Genomic DNA, 22106 nt, shown 5'->3' on the forward strand with positions numbered 1-22106 from the left:
ACAGAAAATGGGACAAAGCAACTGCTCTTGAAGGAGTGGTGTCAATTAAGACACAAACTTCTATCCACAAAAATATTTATGCATACAGACAATGGCAAGCAAAAGCAATTTAGAGTGAACTATTTTCTACAGTGAAGAACTGACGACTTTTTCTTTTTTTTTTTTTTTTTTTTTTTTTTTTTTTTAAAGAGTGATCAAAGCAAAGCTCCTGTTATACTAAAAAAAGGTGATCTCAAATGCACCTATTTTTAGTAGGTGCTTCTTCCTTTAAAAGATCAAGCTTTAGAAGACTGAAGGGCTCCAGAGAAGTAGTCTGGAGCCCAACCTGCAGGACAAGTCAGATTTTTTTTGGTTAAGAGAAGTAAACACTCAGCATTTTCAGAAACGGAACAAAGAAGCACCACTCTTTTTCTAAGCAACTTCATTACAAATTAGGGAATGAAGCAGTTCCTTCAGCAGAAAAGCAAGAAAGCACCCAGAGTGTGTCTGTGTGTCTGCAATAATGTCTCCATGTTTTTAATCTGTAACCTAGACATACACAAAATTGCTTACAGTGCTTAATTCCAAAATACAGCTAAATAACCTTCCTGTAGCAAAGTCTACGTTGTGCCCAAGGGAGTAATAAAGTTTCAAAAGCAATACGAATATCGAGTCTTCCATCAAAACAGCCTGCAAAGTCTCTTGAAGATACACCCAATAAGAGTGCAAGCTTTAGAAACGCAAACTTTTCAAATTTCTATACCATTTTAACTAAAATAAATCAGGATTCAAATCATGAAATAAGTAAAAGAATCTTAAACAGAAATATAAACCATGTCATTATGTTTCAAAATGGAAGCTCGGGCAATACATATACTATTGAGTTTCAAGTTATTCCTTCAATATTTAGAAAATTGATTTATTCTTGTTTTTTTTTTTTCCAGAAAAAAAATCCAGTATTAGCACCTACATTGGAAATATCTCAATCTTAGCTTTACACTTGGAAAAAAGCTTCAATAATCAGAGAAGAATATAGGATAATGTCTATTTCTGAATATTTGAAGAGAGCACCAAGAGGGAAAACTAAACAACATTCCAGTAACAAACCAGCTTGATCCTCACATCACTGACAGCAGGTGACCAGACAGCTCCCTGGGATAAAATTCAGTAAATCAGTTTCTCAGCATACTTGAACTTCTCATTTTTAGTTACCTTAAGGTGGAAATTGATGGGTTTATAAAACTCATCAAGCAAAGTGCTAGTTTATTAAACCAGATCTGACCTAAGATGCAATTAGAATTTGACATTTTTCCATACTTAGTTCACAAGTTTATTATGAAAAACACTGCAGCTCTTTCCTGCAGTAACATTGTTTTACAGAAAAAAACAGTTCTGTTCAAAGTAATTCACTATGCTTGGACAATTACAAAGGACAATATGGTAGGGCAGAGAATGGGAATGGGAACTGAGTGCAGACAAAAAAAATCAATACAATTAAATTAAACAGTATTCCCTGAAAATAAAACAAACAAACAGTTTCAGAACAAATATGAGGCCTTGGTACTTATTTTAAAAATGTTCTTTAAGCTTCAATGATTGTTTGCTGCTATCCTTATCTACAGTCATGCTGAATAAAGCTATAGCTAAATGGAAAGTTAAATGTATTCACGAGGTGTTAATGTCTACATCTTATTATTTGCAGTCTCTCAGAGAAAGCAAAAGTAACTACAAATAGCGCTATGCCAGAAACTGGGTTCTTGACCAACAATGTTGCTTCAGCATGCAATGAACTGGTTCATTCTAAAGTGGTCACAGTTGTTGACGACAAGAGGCTTTGTATTTGAATATGGCACGTCTTTTGGTCCATGTGAAAACAAGTTTGAATGTTAAATATTTTCTGACACTTTGGAGTTACTGTTGCTCTTCCCATTTTCTTTAGGTCAACATATGGTTCATGGCAATACTGTACAGGTCTAAAATCTCTTTACAGGAAGTAGTCTGGGGTGCGACGAGTAACATGCGGTTCACCTCTACGTGGTGCTGGATCAAACTGCAAACTGAAAAAAGCACCAACATTAATGAAACTGCAACAGCTCTGTTTGCATTCATGTATTTTCTATGTGATCACACTAGCAATGGTGTTAACATATAGGTCAGTTTTTCAAACAAAAAATTTCCTAGAACAAGTGCACAATTTCTTCCACTTCTCCTGATAGTAAGTACTTTTAATCCCTGTATTTTAAACTAGTTTTATGATTGTTACCAAAGAACTATTGATTGGAAAGGAATTAATCCTTGTCTGAAGAACTGTTTCTTGCCCTAGACTGGCATCATCTCAAACATGACAGGGTTGTCCTACTTACAAATTCTTCTTCAGACTTCTACAGAATTTCACTAAACTCAGTAAGAATACACACTAATTCAACAAGCAAGAGATTTCAACACTTCCACAGATTTGGTGGTCTGTAGCATTTTAGATGTGACTAATCTGACAGTTTTATACTCATTTAATCTCCAAGAATATATAGGGAAGAAACACACCTGAACACAGTAATTGAATGGTATTTTGCTAGAACAACTGTCCTAACAACCACATTCAGCATGAATCTCATCTTTAAAGATACTTACAAGGAGTATTTTAGAGTATCATCAAGTTCCATAATTGCAGCCTGATTGCCACAACGGTAACAATAGTTTGGAGCACTGAAAATTGTTACTACATTCCGATCATGGCACCAGTTGTATCCCTGGAGAGAGAGAGGGCACAGGAAAATGAAGAGGAGAAGATAATGACAGCCACATTGTTCTACCTAATATAAAATCATTTTAATAGGTTATTACATGTGCAAAATCCTCAGTAGCATTTGTAGCACCATTTTAAAAAGAACATCAAGGGTAAGTCTTCGTTTATTGAAAGGAAAAGAGTAGGGAAAATAGCCCATGCATGTTGCTTATTAGCAAGCGTAAGCTCAGCTCATTGAAATGGACAGAAAGATTTTTTGGTTGCACTGCTGTTGTAAAAGCAATTCTAAAATGCACAACCCACTTGCAATTTTAAGCTGCAGTCAAAACCAGAACCCAGATACATTTAAAAATACTAATTGTCAAGAGTGTAACTGAAGCCTAAGGGCAAAAAGCCCATACCTAAAGAGGATAAAGATGTCTTTAAGGCACACATGCTTGGGTGTATCTTCCCAACAAGAGACTGAACACTAACAGCCCTTCTACCTGCATAGAAGTGTAATACCAGAGTTGCTAATAAAGTCTAGTTTGTGATGTCATGGTAACTTTTTGAAAGAAAAAGAAATTGCTCCACTGCCAAGTTGAGAAGCTCCGATAGTGCGAAACCCATAGTAGGAAATCGACAGTTTCAAAATAAAGAGTTTCAGGAAGATTCTCACCTGTATCATGAGATGTTGTCACAGAAGCCCACGTGCACATCTTACACATACCAAACATGGCATTAATGCATCAACCAATGAACCCAGAGTTTGACAGTGACACTGCTTACCTCCATTACCAACTGATGAGCTCTTGAAACCAATGTAAGGCCATTAGCATGATTAAAGGTTTCTGAAATATCCTGTCCAAATGTATAGCCTGCACCTCGAGGAGAAATTCCCCAGCCACCACGATCATCTGGATCTGACCATAGCAAGTCACACATTGGACCCTGTAAGAATGCAAGTTATTTCAGAAACTAAACATGAAAATAATCAAAAGCAACACATGTGCTGCTGAACAAACCTACTACACCATCTCATTAAGACAGTAATGAACAGAATGGCTATCAACTACAACTACTGCAGATAACCCCTGAGATACTACTAGGAAGTTAATGGAGAATCTGTGAAAAAGTCATTCTCACCTCCTAGTTGTTGAGATCTCAGCTATGTTAATGTTTCTTATTTTAGGCAAGAACATGCCTCTTAAGTTTCCTTCAGAAAACTAAACAGGAAGATAGGCATTTTCATACTGCTAAGTTGTTTTGAATTTCATTTTCAACCTGCATATGTATTAAGATATACACTGAACCATGAGTCCTACCACAAGTTTAGACAGTCTATTTTTTTCAGTACCTCATGGGGAACTTCCTGCAAGCGATCAAGTGCTCTGATGTGATCCAGTGTATCTATCGATGGAGAGAGACCACCATGTAGACAGAAAATCTGAAAGAGTTGCATACAGAGAGAATTTATCCAATCCATTTACTCTATTTTAGCTACTGAACAATTAGAAGAAAAACTGCAAAGTTAATACAGTGTTCTAACAGCTTTAAAGTAACAGCTACCTTTACAACTGGTGACATTTAATTTCTAAACTTCAACATACCTGGCCATCCACCAAGGCAGTTAGAGGAAGATAATCAAAAAGATCTGTAAAGTATTTCCAAACGTTTGCATTTCCGTATTTCCTTAAACATTCATCATAGAAGCCATATACTTGTGTGATTTGCCTGCTTTCATGGTTCCCTCGAAGGATTGTGATACGTTCACGGTAACGGACCTAAACGTAACACGTTATTTTAGAGGCAGCAAAACAGGCATACCCCTGCCCAGTCCATTCTATATCCCCAGCCCCCCAAAAAACAAGTTTGCTTTTTCTCCCCTTTGTTAAGCCAATAAAGCAGCAAAAAATATTTTTAAGGATAAAGATTCAATTACAATGTCTCTCTGAAATAGAATAATACATTTAATATCATGTACTTGGAGATGAATTGCAAACTTTCCCATGTTTTTTATATATCTACACACACACACACACACACTACATTTGTGCTTGTGTATATAGTGGAAGCTCATTTGCAGAACTCCTAATTCTTTATCCTTAAAATATTTCAGCTCTTTTATCCCACAGGCCTTATGCTTCTCTTTCCAAGCATAACATCTACACCCACTACAACCATGCAGCATTCCTTGCTTGGTAAGGCAAGGTCTGTAAGTTTGAAAAAGCTGCTATTTCTATATTTCTTAGAATGCAAAGTTTGTGTATCTTTCTTTACTTATACTAGCCTAAGTAACACACACATATATATACAGAGAACTTATTTTAGAAAGTTATATATGCTTGCACCTGAAAGTTATATTTTCAGAAATATTTTAGAAAAGTAAGAAAGCTAGCATTTCATTTTATCTATAAAATAAGCATAGTATATTCTTAAAAGAGCAAAGTAGTTATAAGTGTCATTTAGAATCATACAGTTGAGGAAAAGTTACCTTAAGAGCTACAAGCAATGTGACCGTTTCAACTGAATAATAGCCTCTGTCAACATAGTCCCCCATAAACAAATAATTTGTGTCTGGTGATTTGCCTCCAATTCTGAAAAGTTCCATGAGATCGTGAAACTGTCCGTGGACATCTCCACAGACTGTGACTGGACATCGCACTTCTTGTACATTAGATTCTTTTGTCAAAATTTCTTTAGCCTGAAAAAGAAAAAAAAGACAAGAAATAAAGCACAAGCAGAACGCAAACTACACTGACTGGTATTAGTAATTGCCAAACATTATCTGCAAAAGCCTTTTGAAACAAGTCGAGTTTAAGTACATGCAAGAAACTGTATTGTGCCTTTAAAAGCTGAATGGATACCTATGAGACACAGATTGTCTTTTTTTTTTTTTTTTTTTTTTGAAACTGCCTACATAGAAGTTGCAGACAACGGCAATTTGATGAAGAGGCACCAGCTAAATATAGCATCAAAAAGGTAATTTTAAAATAACACAAGAACCTGTTAATCATATCATCACATTGCCGGTTGTTAGTTTGTTCTCAGAACAGACACCAAACGCATACCAAAGTAAATTTGTAAATCAAGAGGATATCAGAAACATAAATAGAAGCAACTTTCGGGGTTAGTCTCCACAAAGATTTTCAGGTCTCTTAATCACCAGCTTACCTACCCAAAAAACCTTTTTTTTTAAAAAAAACCTTACCATATTACTGGAATGACAAAAGAATACATAAAGCTACAATCTGTTTTATAACCCAAGATGTTTACAAGGCTCCCAGAAACAGTAATAAATACCTATGTATGTACACATACCGATGTATAATGCATGCTGAATCCAAAATATTCTGAAGTATGTGTCAGTATTATAATACTGATGGAAGAGCCACGTGAACAAGTCACATTCATTTTAGGGTCAGTTTTCTTAATACTTTCTCAAAGCTAATGCAACAGCTAAGCAGCATACTACCTTGTGGTTTTGTTTTCCTAAGCCAAGCACAAAGTATTTCGAAAGAACTGTAGCATATATTCAGAATTGTTTACACAGCATTAGATTTTAAAGTTTAGGAAAGGAACATTGGAAGTTAAAATCTAATCAGTCCATTAAATACTGGGTATTGGAATGAACCATGCTGCTGTGTCCAAGTTTCCATTCTATCCATTAGCTGGAGAATGATGGTCCTCCCCCCTGTCCCATATCTCTTTTCCTAGGTACTATCCAGGTTTTCCACCACAGTAACTATTTCAAACAAGGAAAGGGCCAGCAACACATACTTAATGATGAAAACGCAAGAAATTCAATGGGATTCATTCAACACTGGGGGAAGGGAGAAGAAAACACTATCATGGTAAGTATCCTGTAGAGCACAGAGCTTTACATATTAAAGCATGAGTAGCAGTTAAATCATTTTGCAGACATATTTACATTAAAAGTCAATCTCAGATGACAGTTTCCACTCATGCTGTGCCTAGTGCTAAAGATAGGTCACTGCTGACTTGTGGTAGACACTAAAAACCTAGTTTTATTTTAAGATAGTCTGACTTAAGTTCATTTTAATGCAGTGACACTCACCGGATGTTTTGAAGGTGTTAAAACATTCTCAGCATTATTAATACTCCCCTAATACACATACAGAAGCATTAGCCACCTGAATCCATGAAAGCTTTTATAGTGATTCTTTTGACAGAGAAAGGTAGACACCTACAGCACCTCTGTAGGAAAAAATGTTTAATTAGAATGCTTTCTACTCCCATATTCTCTTGCCACACTGGAAGCCCTGCACAAAGAATACAGATTTGTTTTTATCTTCGAAGGTATGCAACTTTCATGTTGACAGGGACTAGACTGGCATTGCTTGCAGCATTAGGGTTGTCACTTCCTCAGCTTTTGAAAAATTAAATCACTCTGATATCTTACACATATGGTCATATGCTTACATCAGACGGCTACTCTGATGGAAAAAGACTGTTCCAGGTCAACTTGCAAATATCAATCTATTTAAATCCTACAACACAAGAATGTTAGTGTAGCGATTGAAATATTTTAATGTTCTGAAGCAAAGCTTATGAAATACTGTTGCATGAACTGCTGAGCCCATTCGAGTCCTGCCATTAACAATGGCTACACTGGATTGCTTAAGCAGTGTACTTGCCTGTTAAAACAAATGTTACGGCACCTGAAAGCAGGGAAAAAAAAATCCTAGAAAACAAGTTACCATGACATCTTATAATGCATAACCCAATCTCTACTGTAAATCATTTCCTACAGAGGGGTAAAGCAACAGCCCATGTTAATACACTGAACTGGGTTACCAGCAGCACTGACCTTGTACTGGATCACACACCACCCTGTGCAACCTTCAGCTGGTTCTACTCCTCTCCCCATCTTTTTCCAGAGCACTGGGATGATGCAACTTGCCCAGCCACTTCACCCAACTCCCTGTCAGGTCTCCTTCCAAAACCGACAGGACCCCCTGCCAGCAGCTCCCCTACATTTCCCTATGGAAAGGAAGGAGTATAGCCTTTCAGCAGCCTTCACAGCAGACAAGTACTCCTTGATCAGGTCCTCCAGAGACAGAATTAGGGAGAAAATACTCGATTCCTTGTACCCCAGACTCAGTGACCTATTGCCAAGATGGGTAACAGTGCAATATTTAGCAAAATTTTGACATTGGCATGTTGCAACATTCAAGTTGCACTGCCTATCACTAGATAAACAGTTACGCAATTCTGAACTTTTTTTTTTGAGCACTTACCACTGTCTTCATTTCTTAAACATTTTTCACGTATTTCTGAATGGTAAGATAGCACTGAATATCTGTATTGGTTAATATTTTCTAATCTTGGTAAGTGACCCACACATTTACGATAATATTCTACAAATTTAAGAAGTTGAATGAACCTAAACAAGAACTTGACATTAATAGCATACACTTTACATTACAAAGTTCTATACATAATATAGGAAAAAAACATGCCTGGAGAAGATGCTCTTCTCTTGTGAAATTGTAAGCATCAGAACCAAGTAGAATGTCAGCATAAATAATCACCGCCAAGGTGGAAAGCCATGCATTTTACTCAAAGCAACCTGAAAGTTCAAGCACTAAGCACATATCAAATACTCTTCAGCTCAGCCACAGCACCTGAAGTTCATTCACACCATCCCAGACATCTGCTTACTCAGCCATTTTTTCTGAGGGAAAAAAACCATGACTTCATAGAACCCCAGAGCAACCCAAGACACAGCAATAATAAAAACAATGGTTTAAACAGACAAGAAAACAGCAAATCTTCACCTTACTATAATTAAAGTATTCCTGGATGAAAACACAATCTGGTACTTAAATGTTCCTGAACTGCTGCATATTTCATAATGATAGGACAAGCAGCAAAGCATTGTTTTGTTGACTTTGCCCATCACATTTTCTACAAAAAAGACTACCTTCATTATTTTTAGACAATGCAGGATTCACCTCTACCTTTTATAGTATGTAAACAGAAGTTTTTTGTTTTTGTTTTTAAAAAAAAGTTATGACTTTTAAAGCTGCTACCATGCAATTCTCATCTCTGCAGTTTTCCTTAATAAAAGGTAAGACTTTCACGCATGCAGAGGTACCTCCTATTTCCTTTGTTCTCAACTTCAATTTTTAGCTAATATGGCAGAGATTTTAAAGGCTCAAAACCGAGGGCCTTAAGGGCTACAATCTAGCAGTAACACTATCATTCCCAACTCACTGCATGTTGCGGACAAGCAAATTTGTCTCAGAGTACCTCAACACTACACCTCAATGTGTTTACACTGATCATTTCTGAAGAATTCCCCTAAATCCACCTCTGCACCAACTCCTTTGTATTGCCAGAACATACCAGATAGTTCTCGATTAGTTTCTACTCCTTCTCATAAACACCATTTTGACTTTGTGGGGATGTAAAAGAGGGTGTGAAGCTGCTCTGCAAGTGTTTTAGAGCATTGATTTAGTGTTAATGGTGGGATACCAGCAATTCAAGAAAGAAGATATCATTATTTTAATTATACAACATAACTCCAAATTCAGAATTACAATCTGTAATGTGTTGTTCTTAGTCCAGAATTCACACTTACAAACTGCCACTCTATCTCAAAGTAGGCTTGGAGAGGCGTCATGCTGCAGCAAAGAAAAAATAGGTATTTGCAGTTATCATATTTTAACTAGATTGAAGTCTTCAACCACACCCCTAATTTCCTGTATTTGAGGTGCACAGGATATGACTAAAGCCACAGTGATCAGCTAATTGGGATGAAGACTAGTTTTACCAGGTCAAAAATCATGACCTGGAATGGATTCCAATTCCAAACAAGAGGTCATCCCATTACACTTAGGAAGTCTTCTGTAAAGTGAAGCCAACAAATGCATTCAACATAAAACTTATTTTCCTCACATCTGAAGGAAGGAAACCATGTTAAAACCAAAGCCTGTATTACCTGCTTTTAAAGCAAAAGGTATTTTCTTTAGCCTTATGTCTTAAAAAGAGAGAGAAATCAAGCCTTCAATATCACCCTTTTGAGAAGATGTTAAGCAAGAGGTTAAATTACGTATGAGACAAAAAAAGGAAATTAACTTGCACTGAACATCAGAATCTTCTAAGGTATTAGAGTTGAATGAAAAAAATGAATGTAGGAATAAAATTAATATTCAAAAAGTTCCACACTGGCATTTAACTACTAATTAGAATAATAAAAATAGGTTTTCACCAGACATAGAAGGAGCAACTGCAGCAAAAAAAAAATTACTGGAGTTGAACTAGAAGATATCTTGATCTGCTTTTTCTCTGGGCTTATAAGCAATACCTGTGCCTGCATTCTGGAAAAAAAAAATGCTCACTGCTAGTAATATTGAAAATTTAGAAGTCTACGAAGTCAAACAAAGAATGTCTGAACAACACATCACAATACAGCTGCTGAGAATGCATGCGTCACAGTGTGGTACCTAGGTATCTGTAGCCCTTTATATTCTTAAATAGTATTGATAAGAATATACTGATTGAAATATGGGGTGTATATGCTAAAGAAAACAGTAATTAAGACTGGAATAAAATAGAATAACAAAGTAACAAAGAGAGCTAACAATTTAAAATGGAAGTACAATGACCTATAGATACATCATTGACTATTTGCAAGTGCTACAAGGCCAACTCCCCAAGTGCATAATATCTAATGAGATTCCTGTACCATACATAACTACCTTCTGCAGTGCTCCACAACTTAGCAACAGCCTTAACTACCTTACAAAAATAGAAATTGCTAAAAAGGAAACCAATTAAACACAAAATCTTGCTGTAACCAAAAGATCAATCCTAGTACCAGTGTTCTAAGATTCAGAACTGCCTTTCTTCTCTCCCCATGAATTCTAGAAGCTCTAAAAGGAAGTAACGGGCAGTGGACTTTGCTTTCTAATACAGAGCTATTTGGAGTCAGACTTGGGAGAAGAAAGGGAATTGCCAAGTATCAATAGCTGATCAGACAAGATGGAAAATATGAGGGACAGAAGTAGGCTCTGTTCAACATCATCATTATTTTTGACCATACAAGAGATCCTGGTGCCTTCAACTTTGAATTAAAGGAAATTTTTTAAAAAAATCTAGAAAAATCTTTCTAAAAATTGTGGAGATGCTCAGAAGAGAGAGATACCTTTCTTTCTACACAAAAGTTCTAAAGAATCATAACAGTGATGACACAAAGCCAACCCTTTACGCAGGGATGGTCTTCAAGTCCTGTCTGTAGGAGTTAGCTGGACTCGCTTAATGTTGCTTGAATTCTTTATTGAAAGGAGGAAAAAAAAAAAAAAAAGACGACTAAACTTATTTCAAAGCCAGCTGTGCCCAAGCTCTGTTACCTTTCCTAGTTGAAGGTAAATACCACAGTTTTAAGGCTAATGGATCCAAAAATGGTTAAGAAGAATTTGTGCTAACTACTATAGCTGGTCAGCTACTTACTAAAGGAGCTTCATGTTCATCAAACACAGCATTAGCAGTAACAAAGGTTTTACAGTGCAGCTTCATTAGGCTGTACTCATGGGACAGTAAGTTCAGAAGGTTGTCTTTTGCACAAAGCTCTAAACTCCAAACAGCTAAACACATTTATGTTACAAGCACAACCAGGATACTGACTAGAAGGCTGCAGGATAGGCATGTGTTCCAAATACAGAGGTATACTCCAAAACTAACTAGCAAGCATGTAATGCAATGTACTTGAATCTTATATAATGGTATTTTATATACACACAGCTGAAATACTGAAGATCTGATTACTGAGTAGTCAAGCCCCAGTATTTATCCTTGATCAGGAATACACTCCCTGTTTTTCCAGCTTAGTATACTGCTTGAAGAAATGAAACACAGCAACGATTGTTATTGAATATATGGGTAGTGGTTAAGAGTCCCTAAATGAAGACAAAAATTCTGCCATTGCTCCTTCAGTTTTTAGCTCAGCTGTTTTATGAGTCCTCCTTGACACTGGACAGCCAAAGCCAGACAGGTTGTGTTATTACATTGTTTAAGGTAAGACAGATGACTAATCAAAAATGGCTAAGGAGCAATAATAGAAACAGCTCTACCGCAAGGCCTGAGGAGGCAATAGCTTTACCACAGGTAGATTTGGAACATGGTTTTAGACTTCAACTAGAAAGAAAAAAAAAAAAAAAAAAAAAAAAAAAAAAAAAAACAACAACAACAAGTGGGTATTCGTCTTAACGATGTTATCTTAAAACTACACCTGAAATGACCTTTAAAACAAGACTAAGAGATATGCATCTTTCACTTCCAATTTATTAAGAAAAAAGCCTTACAAGCAACAGCACAACTCTGTCATATAGAATTTTACAGACCTGAAAGCAATGGAAAGCCGCTGAGGGTGCAAGAGTTGGAAACACATCATTAATAAGACATGTGCTAGAGATCAGTATAGCCTCAAAACAGATTTAAGCTACAGAAGTTAACACTGATGACAAGCCCAACAGCAAGAGTAACCAAGAACTTTGTTATTGATCAAAAGCTGCAGAAAGCAAGGTTTGAACCAAGTGTTCTAGAAGTCTTTGACAGTATCAGCTCTTCATTCAGTTTTACCTTTTTAGATGGCAATAGTATCTATTCAGAAGGGTTTTGCTAGTAACTCAAGAACAGGGGAAAGTAAAAGATTTCTACACAGCATACACCAGTAGCTTATATCTCTTTCCAAAAACTGTTATCTTCAGACCACTCAATTACAGACTAATATTTCAAGGGAAGATTGTTAACTCTCCATCCACCTGTACTAACTAGTTTTAAAAACAACCAGTGGATATTCCATCCACAAATTCAATTCATTCCTTTGTGCATCCATAGAGTGCCATCCTACCTTCCTGAGCAATGCAACACACCCACCTCTTTTGCGATAAAGGGCACTTACAAAGGATGAGAAAGGAGACGAGATCATTGCCCTCTCAAGGCAAAAAGAGGATAGCATTCCAAAACAGTATTTTTCCCCCTTCTTTAAATTATCAACAAGGGAAAAAATCTCACCTGGCAAAAAAGATTTCCCTTCTCTTCTGAAAAGGGCAGCCATGAAGGAATTCAGCAATAAGCTTTACAGAACCTGCACTACCAACACCCTATTACTTATCCACAGTCTATATAGTGTAAATCTGGAACTTACTCCTCAGAACTTATACTAACCAAGTAATTAAGGAACAAACAATTTGCCAATGAGATAGCTTAATGTGTGTTGTATATTTTAAGAATAACTTAATGTGGACTTCTGTGCAGCTGTTAATTCATTTACGAAAGCAGAGAGTTATGTATAAAGCAGATATGGTTACAAGTTATTGCTAGGTTTAGAAGACATTTCTGCCAAGTTAACAACATTGCTATTATTACCTAGGCAACCAAGCAAAACATGAAATACATCAGCAAAGTAACTGGGACACCTAAGTGACCATACTTAAGTTATCATGCTACATTATATAGAGTTTGTAAATAGCTGTTAACTTCTTCAGATATCAACACTGAAATGCAACAGAGCCCTTAGGCTTATTCTTATTAGATAGGCACCAGTCCACAGGCATAAAGGCCCAGCAAATCCTGAAATACCAGTCTCAGGAAGATCATTCAACAGAAGTGTCTGTAGTTTTCCCCCCCCATAACAATCACACAAGAATTTTTAAACAGTCCAAGCTACAGTTTCATGAAATGGAAACAACAATTTATGGTTAGTAGAATTTTTAATCTGTCCCTTGGAATAGTAAAAATAGTTGATATTATCCTTAACACATCAAGCTGTTTATAGAAAAACATTAACCCCGGGTGCAATTCATCCAACTACTCCAGACCCAATCTGGAAGAGTGGAAACGTGTCTTAAACTCCTTCCCCCCCCTCCCCCGAAATGAAAAACGTAACTGGTGCCTCCCTTTCAAGAAAATAGCTTCCCACTTCAAGAGGATAGGTAAGACTTAATAGAAACCATTTCCTTCTCCACTCTCTATTCCTTGTGTCTTCAAGTCAGATGTTAATAGGTAGGACATCTACATATCAAAAGGTGATTCTTCCAAACACCTGTCTTATGACCCCTTGAGTCTTTCAGAGATTAGACCCTTTCGCTTACCTGCTGTCAAGAAATTATTTTGGTGATGAGCATCCTATATTTTCCAGAAATACACTTAACTTTCATTCTTCATTGGGAGGGGGGAAGGAGAAAAAAAAAAAAAAAAAAAAAAAAAAAAAGCTCAGCCTGTTTTCTTTGCACAGCAACAGTGAATAGGACTATAGTATCTTTTGTCTCCGATTTCGAATAGTGTGCCTTGCCTCATCTTCCCAAAGCCTCCAGTAAACTGAAAGCTTTTTACATATGCCCCACACTTCTGCAAGCTATCACAAAACCTTACAAAAATATCCACTAAAGCAGTGGTCAGGTACCTGTATGAACATCTGCTTATAACTGATGGTAAAAGGAATTACCTCTTTGAGGAAAGAAAAAAAAATGGTAAGCAACAAACCAGATAGAAATGACTTGATGCTAAGACAGCATGCTACAGCATTTGAGGATGCAATGTCAAATTTAAAATATTTCATTACTTCTCAGAGTTGGTACACAGGCTTCTTCAGAACTGAGTACCTCCATGACTTCCCCTATTTCTAGCTCCCACACAGCCCACAACTATTACTTCCTTCTACCTAGAAATACATGAGCACAGAAAACCTCCAGCAATTGACATGTCTTCAGCTATTAATTTTTAATCACATTCAGGATTAAAATTCAATTGGAAAATTAAGTTTGATGACACCAGAACTGATTTTCCCTTAATTTCCATTCCTAGAATCAAAGCTATTTATACTCAGAGCTGTATTAAGTGTTTCCACACATCCAAAAGACCTCCTTATTCATGCAGGTCCAAGAATGTGGCCTGACAGTCATTAGAAAAGCAATGCTGGAAGAGATAGGTCATGACTTTTATTAGAGCAGAGGATATTATGGAGAAATGAACAGATCTTCATACATGAGAGCCTCTCCTTCAGGTCCACAGCCAAACTGATCAGGAACAACACACTATAAAAACTATTTTAAAGACATACCAAAATAAGTAACAGCTGTTAGCACACAATATTAACATCTAAATTTTCATTAAATAGGAAAATCGAAAGGCCATCTGCCCTAATAGTTTAATCAAGTTCACCTTCACAAAAACAAACACTGACACAGATAAGCAAGCACTTACATCACCAACTTAGTCAAAAATGATTTGTCCTGGGCTGATATTAAGACCTTTCTGAATGATACGCAGAGCAGAAAATGCAGTATTCCAACACCAAATCCCAGTGTTTTTAATCAATTGCCACAGAAATAAAAAGCTACATGTCATCTAAATTGTCCATTCTCTATTTCATGCAACCAGCAATTTTCTTTACAGAAACTTCATCCGAAAGCTAATCTATGCTTCAATTAACAGTTATAAATAAGCTTCTACTTATATATGTTATATGTACATACATATATAAATAAAAGAGCGTTATAGGCAATATCGAGCTTTTCGTCCGCAGCAGTTCTAAGCTGATACCCATACACTTTATTTTTATCGCAATCATCCTCGTTTTGGGGGCCGCTTGGAGGGGCGCCAGGGGAGGCGGCAGCGCCGAAGCCGCCCGCACCGCGGAGGCCGCGTCCCGGCGCCCGCAGGCCCCTCGCGTCCCGGCGGCGGCCGCCCGGGGTGGCTGGGAGCCGCTTTCGCGGGCGGGAAGGCGCCGCCGCGGCCCCGGGATGGCGGCGGCGCTCGGGGGTCTCTCGCCCAGCATCCCGGCGGCGGCGGCGCCATCTTAGGAGGCCGCTGAGCAGGCGGGAGGCGGAGCCCGGCGCCCAGCGCCGCGGCAGGGGGGCGCGGGGCCGCCCGCGCCGCTCTCCCAACGCCGCTGCCGCCACCTCACAACCGCCGTCCCGCCCGCCAGGGCCGCCGCCGCTGCCTCCTCGGCGGCAGCAGCCACCGCGCCGCGGCTCGCGCCGTCCCCGCTCACCTTCTCGCAGAGGCTCTTCACCTGCCCCTCGGAGAGCTGCTTGCACTCGTTGAGCTGCTCCACCCACTGGTCGAGCTCCTTGGTGAAGACCTTCTCCTCCATCCCGCCCGCTCGCCCCCTCCTCCTCCTCCTCCTCCTGGCGCACCGCCCCGGCGGCCGCGCGGACTCACTCCCAACAGCGGCAGCTACGAGGCGGCGGGACGTGCGCGGGCGGCCCGGGACGCTGCGGGGGCGGCGGCCGGAACGGGGCTCTCCGCAGCAGCAGCAGCTCTGCCGCCCGCGCCCTCGCACCACACCGTGTAATGGCCGCCGCGCCTGACGTCACCACCTAGGCTTCCACTCCGCCGAGGCGGCCACGGCGCACGCGCAGAAGCCGGGCGGTGCCGCGCATGCGCACTGCCCGCGGCCGCGTAGGACCCGGCGGGCGGGTGGGAGGGCAGCGGGGCGCGTTTGCGCCTGCGCGGCGCAAAACAACGGGCTGGGGGTGGGGGGCGGCTCGCGAGCGAGGGCGGGGGGGGGGGGCGGCTGCCACCGCGCATGCGCGCGAGGGGGCGGTGGCGCCCGCGGAGTTTTCCCGCCCGTTTTGTGAGGCGGCTGCGGCGGCCCCTTTGAGCTGTTGGTGGATCGGGAGGGGTCCGCGACCTCTCTCGCGGGAAGGAGACCCCCCTCCCCGTGTCTGTGGGCTCCTCTCTGGGTGAGAGGCCTTGCGTATCTGTGAGCTGTTGATTTTGTTTTGTTTTAATGGAGTTTCTCTGCGCTGCCCTCTATTCGAATTGTGAAAAAGCGGGGGAGCACTTGCTGGTGTTAAATGCTTAGAGATAAATCCTTTCAGTTTAAAAATAAACGGTAAATAGCAGGTTGGGTTTGCTACCGTGCAGTGCTTTGTTAGAAAAGATGTAGCTGGAGCTGTGTTGCAGTTCTTTCCTTTAGAACAGCTCATGCTTAAGAGTCCTGGGAAAATTAATGACTTTCTTAGGCATAAGTGAGGTAAAAAGGAAGTTTTTGGCAAAATACAGAGAAGTAGTGGGTGACCTTAAGGTTCTTTTTTAGTGCACATGAACTTCTTTTTTTTTTTCTTTTAAGATAGTAAGATAAAAGGAAAATGCATTTAAAAAGGGATGAAAGAAATAAGTTCTGTAATTGGGGATATATTACATGTTTTGCTGTCATTTACATCTTTATTACCAGCAATGCCAGTTATTACAAGGTTTCTCCAAAATAATTTCCATAAGGCATGAAAAGGTCAGCGCACAAACCTGGTCTTTGCCTCACTGCGAGGGTCAAAGTTTGGACAAAACATACCCTGTTGTAACTCTCAGGCTGACGAAGCCTGTTTTAAGTTAATAAGTGTTAAGTCTTGGGCAGAAATTGCCCAATACGGAGCCTAAACTGTTAAATTCTTAGCCTGCTACTGCAGTAAACTATCAATTAAACAGTGAGCAAGGGGGAAAGAATGTTAGTTCCCATGTGTCAGCCTCAGTTTCTCCTCGTCAGAATTTCCTCACACACGGTTGTCAAGCAAGTCAAAATCGAACTTGGGTGTTGCATATACTAATGCTGGCAAAAACATTTTACAAGATATCCCAACATTTTTATGTAGATTTGCATCTTCCAATGTCCTTAGTTTGGTACTTGGATTATGATGTAGAATGAAACGTGTTGCCTGTTGAACAATGATAAGTTGCAAGAATTTACCTTGTAGCATGTCTTTTATTAATATCCTAAATAATTGCAAATAAATCAAAAATGCCATTTCCTGTTTAACCCACCAACTTAAAATTTATTTCCTCTAACAGCTGTTGGCCTGAGTTCTGAATATATTTTCACTTCATGGGTCTCTGTACTGCTCTTGGTGACCATCTTGCAATTAGTTATGCTTCTGCCTATAAAATCCATGTAAGGGCTGTTTAAGAAAAAGCATTAAAAGTATAAAATAGTATTTACTTTCAAGCACATCCACAATATTCTCAGATTTTTTTTCTGAAGGAGAAGAAAAACACATTATTCCCTGTGAATAAATTCATAAGCCAAAGGCAAGAAGAAAACAGGAGGATACATATGGTGCATTGGTAGTGTGATTCAAGGGTTTGTGGCCTCACTGTTGCAAGGTCTTAGGAAGGAGTAAAATATCTGTTAACCTCAATTGCTCTTTAATTTATTATCAAACAATTGCTTACTTATAGGCATTGTAGCAGAAGTGAATGTTAGCACAGATTAGGCTCTTGAGGGATTGTAGTAATGATCACTCTTGTCCTTTTAAAGCAAATGTGATGGTTCCCACATCTTCCTTGTTTCGCAGAAGCCTGGTATTAGAGTGCTCACCTAAGAAATGAACTTTGTTTGTTTGTTTTTTTGGGAAGATTCAAAGGACACAGCCCTTAACCACAAGAACAAATGCTGCTTTAGAAGGGGTGGGGGATCAGCACCACTCCCTGCTTGTGGCTGAAACCAGGCCCTTGACCAGAAGAGAATTTAAGACTTGACAAAGAGTCAAAATTCAGTAACTTGGTTACTTGGACACTCACACGGGAGGGGGAAATTTTGGATCCTATCTCCATCCCAGACAATTACCTCTGTGTTTTATCCTCAAACTGTTACAAATAAAATCTATGCACTGTATTTGGATCAGAAGTCCAATCTAAACTTCCCCCTGCTTGAGTGACATAATCCAGGAGTTGAGAGCTGTGATTCCGTTTCCTTCTCAAGTAGTTATCTGAACCTTCAAAGAAAGGTGAAAAAGGAATACTCAGGTTGCATCAGTTGGGGATTTGTCAGTATGTTACATAGACAGTAAAATTAAACCCTAAGGTGTGAGGACAGCTGTCTTAACTATTAACTGTAATAACAGTTAATATTTAGTATGTGAATGTAAGACAGGGTTTTGTGAGTGCTACGTAGCGAAGGGGACCGGGGTGTGTTTGTGAGGTTGAGTCAGGCACAATCCTAATGCCTGACTCAGTGACAGCTGTTTCATATTTATGGCATTCTTTAAAAAGGTTGACTATTCGAGCTGCTTACCTTTGCAGGCACCAAGTCAGTAGGTTATTCAGCTTCTTGGCAAAACCACCCTTAATGCTAACTAATCTGTGTTAGTGTTCTGAAAGCAATCTGAAAGTCCCTGGTGGTGTATTTGCACTTCCAGTAATTTCATCAGATATGGCAGTAACACTAACATTCACCATTTAGGAAAAGAGACATCAGTTAGCATTTAACTATGCACATTTATATTTTTAGGCATTGTATGACTAAGTAAATGCAGTGCTGAATATCCTTCATAAAGTAAGAAATGCATATATTGATTTTCTTGTATTTATGTATGTAAATATCCTATTACTTCTAAATTATCTATCAATGCATGCCTGAAGTGCCTGTTGCTATGGCATTTCAATGCTAAATAAATAAATAAATGCTAATATAGCCATACTATATCACTGTAATTCTAAGTTGCCTCCATTTGATGTAGGACTATCTTCTTTTTAATAAATACATTCTTCTGTAGGAAAGAATATAAACAATCATGTTTTGGTGTAAGTCGGCCACATGTGAGAAAAGGGACTTTCCTGATTGGGTTTAGCCTGTTATCCATACTCCTGCCCAGTAATGATATTTCCACTTTAAAAAGTATGTTGAAATCCTTTTTTAATTTTTTTTTAAGGGAGAATGTGTGAAGCTCTGCATCCCTCCTAGGCTGAAAAAACCCTAGGCTGAAAAAAACAAATCATAAGGTCTTAAATTTAACCCCAAATTCACCTTGCTTCTCTTGAGAACTGAAATCAACTCTCCAAAGTCTTCAGTTAAGACCTTTTGCCTAGCGTAGAAATATCTGCAGGCAATTCCCTGATCCATAATGTGCAGGAGGTGAGCTAGATGATCCAATGGTCCTTTCTGGATTTATATTTTGTGAAGCTACCGATAGTTGTAACGAACAGAAATGTCACGTGGAGCCTGGTTACATTTTTTTTTTCTTTCAGGAGGGATACTGTGGCCTGTGTTAGAAATACATTTATTCCATAACTATGGACTTGACAGCTGAAGTCAGTGAATTTGTTATCAAAAATGTTCTAGGCACAGGAAAGAAAAACATGGGCCTGCTAAAATGATGAGAACTATGAAACTTTAGAGAAAAAAAAAAAGACTCTAAGCATCTAGCAAAGACTATTAAAGTGGGATTTTGTTTTACTTGGAAGCAACAGACGATTGAAGGAAGCAGGACAATGCACCACTACCTGCACAAACCATTTAGTAGAGCACTGAACACACCTTACAGAATGTGCTGCTGTGGAAATGTCAATATTTTTTCAACATATTAATGGTGTTGGACTAACATTTAAGATGACCAGTAATTTAAGAGGTAATTATATATTCTTTTTCACAATATGGTATTATCTGTCCATGAGAGTGCAGATAAAATTTAAAGCTATGTAAAATGAAAGCTGAAAAGATGCAGTCCTGTGAGAACGCCAAGTATAAAAATTACTTAAAAATCTTAAAGATAAACGCTCTGCCCTCCAAGGGGAAGAAGCCTCACTTTGACACTTGTTGAGATCTTTCAAATCCTTTAAGTTTTTCAGTGGAAAATATTCCGAACCACGTACTTTTGTGTTTGCCCCGTACTGTCCGCGGTGACAGCAGGGGCACGTGGCAGTGTGTGCTCCTGGCGCTGCACACTCAGCTGCAGGCAGTAACGTGGCTTTGCGCTGCCTCCAGCCTGGGCATCCAGAACACTTGGTGCTGCCTCCGCTCTGGTTCGTGAGAGCACAGATGAAAGGAAACCTGTGCTAGGAAATTTATGGCTTGCTGACTGCTGGTATCATGCCCAACTCGGCATGCACTGCACATCACAAGTACTGTTGTTGGAAAAGCTTTCCTATTGTTCAGCCTTTCCTTTCCACAAGTTACTTTTAAGCACTCAGGCACAAAATAAATCCTTAGTAAATGCAAGCAGTTGTCATGGAAATAATATGCTACAGGATTTTTTTTTTTACTGTAACTAGCGCACACTTGGCACATCCCACGTGCCTTGTGGAGCCAATTCCAATGTAACATTCCCTGCATTAGGCTGGGGATATATCATTGCTTTACCTGTTTGTTCTCTAGGAAGTCACCGCTCTTTCAAGCTTTCAGATAGTTAGGATTAGGAATCAAACAAAATGTAGTGCTTGTAAGAGGTGTTTTTTCAAGATGTAACAGCACTGCTCACTGCTGTTCAATCTCAAACAAAATGTGATGGCCGAATTATGGCTAAAACCTCTGCAGGACATATTTTCTTTCCTAGACTTAGGAAAGAAAAGTGCATAGACAGAGCAAAACGCAATAACTGATCAAAAAGAAGGCAGCTAACATACCCTGGGATGTTTTATGGCTACAAGGAGGATTGTTTTCTTCGAAACAAGACCACAGTCCTATTAAATGCCTATAAATCTAGGAGGAGCAAGTACTGCACGTGCAGACTTATGGATGCTATTGCTCGAGCTCTCTGAGACATTGCCCATGCACCTCACAGTGTTTCTGCTCTGTAACTGTAGCCTTGCTGTGCATCCAGTACTGCGGATAATGGAAAAACACACTGAAGTTCAGGCAGCAAAAAGGACTCATTTCTGTGTCTCTCTCCTCTATCCACTGGAGTTTCTGTTATGGTTAATTTAGGCAATATCCTACTAATATAACCAATTTGTCTTCTATTTCTTTATGAGTGGATGAGGTTCTCTGATTATTACGGTATTTTTTTTTTCCAGATTTATGCCCTCTGCATCACAGTCACTGTCATAGTGACCTTCATCCGGGCAAAGCAGCTGGAGAGTCAAATTGGAGTGAGACTGCATAAAAAGATGGAGCAAGAAAATGCAAAGTTTTCCTCCCTTGCTTTCCTGACAGGTAAATGCACGTTTCCTTCAAAGTTCTGCCAGGATGTGAACACAGACCCTGCCGGGGTGAACTGCACCCCTGACTTCTAGAATCATGTTAATATCCATGTTGTTCTGACCATGTTACAGTCAGGTTTTGTATGGCAAAACCCTGTTTTGTTGGGATGGGAGACGCACACCAGCTCAGCTAAAAATGCCCTGGCTAAACCACTGCTTTACCGTCTGGCTCAGCAACAGTTCACGAGGCTGGTTCCATGCAGTGCTCAAATGCTTTCTCTGAACAGGGAAAATTTCCATCAAAAGCTATTTGTGTACGTGATAAAGGACAAAGGAGAACCTGGATATATTGGCTGCACAGGAACACTTATTCTTAGATCATGATTTCATTTCACTGTGGTTAACAAATGTATTATTAGTAATAGCTAGCTACAAATAATAACCTGACCTTATTTTTAACCCAATATTGAGTCAGATTTCAGTGTAATGGGCAGATTCATTGCTATGTTCACTTCTTTGAATA

General features: G+C 39.2%; 1 protein-coding gene across 1 annotated transcript; it reads right to left on the reverse strand.

The window, feature by feature from the left end:
* Positions 1–1285: 1285 nt before the first annotated feature.
* PPP2CA (protein phosphatase 2 catalytic subunit alpha) lies at positions 1286–16024 on the reverse strand. The gene is made up of 7 exons (XM_088536906.1): positions 15723–16024; positions 5196–5405; positions 4312–4485; positions 4059–4148; positions 3491–3652; positions 2608–2726; positions 1286–2036 (listed from the first exon to the last, which is right to left on the reverse strand). Exons 1-7 carry the CDS (start codon positions 15822–15824, stop codon positions 1964–1966), a joined length of 930 nt encoding a protein of 309 aa, XP_088393032.1. The 5' UTR covers positions 15825–16024; the 3' UTR covers positions 1286–1963.
* Between the last annotated feature and the right edge of the window lie 6082 nt (positions 16025–22106).

This window comes from Tinamus guttatus, unplaced genomic scaffold (genome assembly GCF_059628265.1).
Source record: "Tinamus guttatus ecotype Peru unplaced genomic scaffold, ASM5962826v1 Tinamus_guttatus_pri_ptg000710l, whole genome shotgun sequence".
Classification (NCBI taxonomy): domain Eukaryota; kingdom Metazoa; phylum Chordata; class Aves; order Tinamiformes; family Tinamidae; genus Tinamus; species Tinamus guttatus.

Bases quoted from the DNA above. Each gene is read 5' to 3' on its own strand.
- PPP2CA (XM_088536906.1), bottom strand. From the start codon at position 15,824: ATGGAGGAGAAGGTCTTCACCAAGGAGCTCGACCAGTGGGTGGAGCAG. The intron at 4,486-5,195 runs GTAACTTTTCCT...TGTTACGTTTAG, and splicing joins CATTGCTTGTAGCTCTTAAG to GTCCGTTACCGTGAACGTAT. The intron at 4,149-4,311 runs GTATGTTGAAGT...CAACTCTTTCAG, and splicing joins CTGCCTTGGTGGATGGCCAG to ATTTTCTGTCTACATGGTGG.